The following is a 5,588-nucleotide window of genomic DNA, read 5'->3' as shown; positions in this document are numbered from 1 at the left end:
AGAAAAAAACTTTTCTGTTAAAAAAGTCATTAGCACTGCTTTAATAAAAAAAATCTTTCCAATTATGGCATCTCTAAGCTGATAAATTTTCACACATTTTGATGCCATCCTTTTAATTATTTTATTAAAAAGAACATATCGTCATGTTAATGTATATAATTCTTGCTTATGAATGTAAAATATAGGGAATTACAAACCCTTACCCAAGTATACTTTAACTAGAAAGTGAAGGGAGGCTACTTTAAAGTTCCTTCACATTTTATCTTATAGATGCTTTGAAATGCATGGTCTGAAAGTTCATGGAAAACTAGTGAATATTAAAATGAAGAGTAAGGTCCACAAAATTTCAAATTGTATTTTGCTTTTGTTATTCAATTTAGCTTCCTTGTTTTTTTGTTTTGACCTTATGTTTGGTAGGATTTCTTTAGTGGTGATTTGATTATTGTTTCATTCTTAGTTTCTTGTTGATTTGAATGTAGACCCCATCTTATATACTTGCAGTAAATCTTGTTAAAAAAAAACTAGAGATTTGTAAAACGTTTTTGGATGGGTCCATCTGCAATGTTGAAGCTTAAGATTGCATTTCTTAAGGATAAGGACAAGTAAACTGAATAGTCCTAGGAAGTAAGTTAGATGAGGACAATCCCAACAAGTGGAATGGTTTATCATGGCACCAAAAGAAATCTTTATTGGAAATGCATATGGCTTAATAAAACCTGAAATGACTACTATGCTTTAACCTACCGACCTTAAATTGTTCTATTCTTTAAGAGGTTCAGATTCAATAATTGTTGACATTAGGAAAAGTTTGGAATAGGAACATAATTTATACAATAATGATGCTTAGTCACTTCAGGAATCTGATTTTGAAGATTTTCCTCAATCTCCCTTGTTATGTACGGATGTACGTTGTATGATGCAAAGTTTTCTGGTTAATGTTATTTTGTTTCTCCATGCTTAACCTCACTAAAATACAGATTGTATATACATTTTGGAGACTATGGAATTTGAGACTCACAACATTTTGAAGCGTTATAATTTCCTCGACTATACAATTAAAATGATTGGTCGTATAGTCTCTTTATTATGCTATGAATATTGACTATAATTCATCTTTTACATGGGTTGGAACTAAAGAGTAACAAGAAAAAGGGAAAACGGAAAAAAAAAAGTGAAAAAAAATATAAAGATCCTGAGTTTATTATAAGTCTAAAAATACAATTAGATTTGAATACCTTGTAAATTCATGATTGTATTAACACAATCAGCTTTCCAGGATGCTAAGGGACATATTAGTCTAGGGACAACTACCCTCTTAACAAGTAAGTGTTTTGCAGGAAGGGAATATGCTTCTTCAGATTGATTGAATTTGATGGTACATTTATACGGACGGAAAGCAACAGTCCACCATGCAACAGATTCTAATCTTTTCTGATCCATGAAGCCAGGATGCAAGGTCAGTTCTTGGCATCACATAGATTTTATTTTATGCTCTCTTATAAGATATCTTTTAATGTTTGCAACTTGCTATAATTGATGATGTTGGACATGTGTGCTTTAGCTAACTTTCCTGATGTCCAAAGGAGAAAGTTTCTGTGGATTAAAACAAAGCCTGAGAAAATAATATTATCTCAATGTTAACATGATGGCTTAATGATATTTTCTTCTTAAATATTCTACGTGCAAGTGTGCAACTGCATGCCAAAACTGTGACTTTCTGCAAATTATATTCTTAAGTCTGATGTGGCAACTAAATGTAGTGTGAAGGAAATCATTCCGTTTTGCATCTTTGTTGGTGCTTTCTTTTCCTTATTTTTCAATCTTGAGGTTCGTCATTCATTTGATCCTCATTCTTTACCAAACTTTATTAGATTTTGTCGAAGGCTTTGGATTGTAACTAGCTTGTCTTTTTTGGTCATAACCTCACTTTGGCTTTTCATTCTCATCTACCGATCATTTACATTCTGCCTACATTACTTTAACCACACTACTAATGTAGTATCATGATACATGTCTAAGACTAAGCTATGCGACTCTGGAAAGTACACATGTTTTTAGCTGATACTGGAGTGTCATGCGTCGTTAATTGTAATGTCACTGTCTTATATGAAGTATAATGATTGTTTACATAGGTAGCAATAGAACTTTTAATTAAAGTTTTATGAATAAACAAGAATTTTAGAAAATCAATTACCAAAGAATAGAAGCTTTTTTTTTAACATATACAAAAACTTTGTAACTGCTCTGGAGTGACTAATTCTTCAAAAAGATTTATGACTAGAAATCTGATACTCAGAAAGTCAGAAGTAACAAGAGAAACAATGTGGGACTGAATATTAGAAAAATTTTCGTTTTTAATGTTGTAGGTAGGTCCATTTCATCAAAATCACTGAAAGACAAGCATGGAAATACATTAAATATATCAATATCCATTCCCCCCCCCCCCCCCCCCCCCAAAAGATTAACCCTCTTTAAACCCATTTTTGATTAACATGGAACATTGGTGTCTTAGTCATGTACAAAAAGCCTGGTGTTCGGCTGAACATTAGTCTATTTTTTACTTCAGGACAACTCTTTCATACTTTCTACACTTCACTTGAAAACATTCTGTTCCAAGACGAGGTTCCTAATTAAGTGGCTAAATACCTACAAAGTATCTCCGTATGTAAAATCAGTCAAGTCAATATCACGTAAAATTTTTTAATTTCTCTGTTACTATATTATCAGAGGCGGAACCAAAAGGCTGTAATAGGAAGAGTAACAACCCTAATAAAAGACAAAAATATAACTTAAATTATTTCGTACAATACCAAATGATTGTTGGTGCAGTGGTGATTGAGGCTGCACTTGGTAGGAAAACCGTGTGTTTGATCCTCTAGAACAACAATTGGGAGGCGATTGGAACTTAACCATTCAGAACTGAGCCCCGAATCCGGATTAACCCAAAGGGTGAACCGGGTCGAACACCAAAAAAAAAAAACTAGTTTGTACAAGCAATTATAGAATCTAGTCATTTGTGTATATGAATATTCTTCATTTACACTTAAAATTATATTTAATTATTTTCATTTGATTTTTCTACTCTTGGTGCTCCATGGTAGTTATTGCTTTTCCTCAAAAGAAAAAAAAAAAAAAAAAAAAAAATGGTAGTTACTGCTTATCCATGTTTAGTATATTTGCAAGACTATTCTCTAGTGTCATTTTTATGTATATTTCTCCAAACTGGGACTGCTCCACAATAATATTTTGTACAACAACTCAAAAGTTTGACATATGATGCTGGATTTATATGATCAATCGAGGCAATGTGAAATGTTACATTAATGTGGAAGGTTTACAGAAGTTTTTGTGAAATAGATACTCATTACTTGAATATTTTGATTACACCACGGAATGTAGCCAGCTGCTTACACTAGTACACTAGGGGCTAATGTATTTACCCTTCCATCTAATCATTAAAAAGATAGATAGAAGGGGATCAAAAAGAAGAATATACATCCTTCTAGTTACAATTTTGAAAATTAAAGCAGCAACAACCAAAAAAAAAAAAAAAACCTGAAAATTATGGATTTATATTTTTCTTGCTAGATGTAAGTTCTTATATTTTAAACCCATAAAGCTCCTGACTCCTTGAGCATTGGCACAAGTCTTCCTTGAACTTGCAGACTAATAATTTCTTTAGCTCCACCAACTAATTTTTGCCCTATAAAAACAGCAGGTACACTTGGCTTAACCCCTAGTCTTTGGAGAGCTTTATCTATTTCTTGTCCGTTGGACATGTTATCCAGTTCATAAATTGTTGCATTTGCTCCATAACTGCTTATGAGTTGCATCACTGAGTGGCTTATGCAACAAGAACTCTTTGTAAAGATTACCAAAGGCTTCTCTTCAACCAATCTGTTCACAACATCCATTGCTTGTAACTTACTGAGAATTTTGTAACTTTAGGTTTTGGGAGGTGAAAATGGCTCTTTTGTAGTTGGTGTGTTGTGTGTGTGTGTGTGTTTTCTATGTGAAATTTCTGGATTTTAAACAGAAGAAGGTAGATGAAGACTGAATATAGTATTATGAGAAGGATTCACAATTGGATGTCTTGCTTTTGTTGTGAGTAAGTATGACCTATCATGCCATCTATTTATAGTCCAACTAGGTCACTGCATTAGACCTTTTTTTAAATTTATTTGATAAAGTGCTTAAAAGTTGTGGAACAAATGGTGCTTGATGAGATTCCTTTTATTCCAAAATATCATCTCTCATTTCTGCTGAGTACCTAGTTATTTCTGGAGTTCTGTAGAAAATGAGATATGCCGAAGTACCTAAGATGGAATCTTCAGTTTCGAGCTGCTGATAATAGAAACAAATTGATGCTCAAAGGTGTCAAATAGAGTGTAAGAGGGTTCTATTTTATTTTCAGTAAAGATATCTTTGGAAAAAATCAATATGTTGATTGACCATACATGATGAAGAACCATGTCTGGATTCAAAGTATTATTAACTTTTTCACATCACAAGACACCTAAAAGCTTCTGCAAAAGATTCTCCATTAGCGAGAGCTTCTATAATTGGATTAGGCATTAAGGACTAGTAACGAGTTTTAACTTTGGATTGTTTTCTTTAGATATAAGTGGGCATGTTGAATTGCCAACATTGTTGTCATGGTTTGTTAAATAGCACTTTCTCCCGCTGAAATATAATCCATAGTGTCATTTGGACGCAAAATATCAGTATTTTGTGCTCATTAGTTGACATAATAAGGGACAATGTAGTTATAAATTTTAGTGTATCCACAGGATTTTAAACAGTCAAGGGCAGCGGTCAATAGTTGGGTAGCCATTATATTTCAAAACCATGATTGTCTGTTGAAAAAGAAGTGCAACTGTGGTTTAATAAAATATGTGAGCTGAAAGAACTTCCCTAGTCCTTCAGGAATCTAATTACCATAGTCTGTTTTCAACTTTAAGTGTTTATTTTACTTCCATGACATACTGCATTTACAATTTATTATTGAAGTTAAATCACATTTTGCATAAAAATTTCTATTGTCATTATAAAACACAGTCTCCTAATGCTTAAAACATGTGATGCAACATGCAAGCCAGAAACTTTTAATTAGACAAGGATTTCATGAGTCTATAGTGTGAACTGACTGTCAACATAGTTTATTCTGGATCATGTAGGACAGGGTGCGAAAGTGTATGAGGTGCACTGGGGGAAGTAATTAGGGATGCAAGCTAAAGGTTGATTATTCACAGCACATAAATGTGTTGAATAAGGTTCTCTTGGCTTTATATTTGTCTATTTCTGCCTCTTCTTTGCAATAGATAACGTGGAGCTCTATATGCACATAAATTGCAGCTGTACAAGCTGAATTGTACTTGGGTACATAGCATAAAGGAGTGATTGTGATAACCTTGTTAACCTAGAACACTCTGTTGATGTAATTGGGTTTAGATACTATCACTTTCTAAGACCATAAAAAAAAAGTACTCTGTCACTCATTATTGAGTAAAATTTCCACAGGAAGAAGGGGCAGCAACCTTTGGTTTATCTGAAATTCTGATCAGTCATAATTATCCTGATTTTCCATG

The 5,588-nt window shown here is 33.0% G+C and overlaps 1 protein-coding gene across 1 annotated transcript; it reads right to left on the bottom strand.

Moving 5' to 3' along the window:
• Positions 1–3,347: 3,347 nt before the first annotated feature.
• LOC110727747 (monothiol glutaredoxin-S1-like) lies at positions 3,348–4,089 on the bottom strand. Its single transcript, XM_021907326.1, has one exon. It carries the CDS (start codon positions 3,912–3,914, stop codon positions 3,606–3,608), a length of 309 nt encoding a protein of 102 aa, XP_021763018.1. The 5' UTR covers positions 3,915–4,089; the 3' UTR covers positions 3,348–3,605.
• Positions 4,090–5,588: the final 1,499 nt, after the last annotated feature.

This window comes from Chenopodium quinoa, unplaced genomic scaffold (assembly GCF_001683475.1).
Source record: "Chenopodium quinoa cultivar QQ74 unplaced genomic scaffold, ASM168347v1, whole genome shotgun sequence".
Lineage (NCBI taxonomy): Eukaryota > Viridiplantae > Streptophyta > Magnoliopsida > Caryophyllales > Amaranthaceae > Chenopodium > Chenopodium quinoa.
The sequence above is the reverse complement of the archived record's forward strand: the minus strand, read 5'-3'. Positions and strand labels throughout refer to the sequence as shown.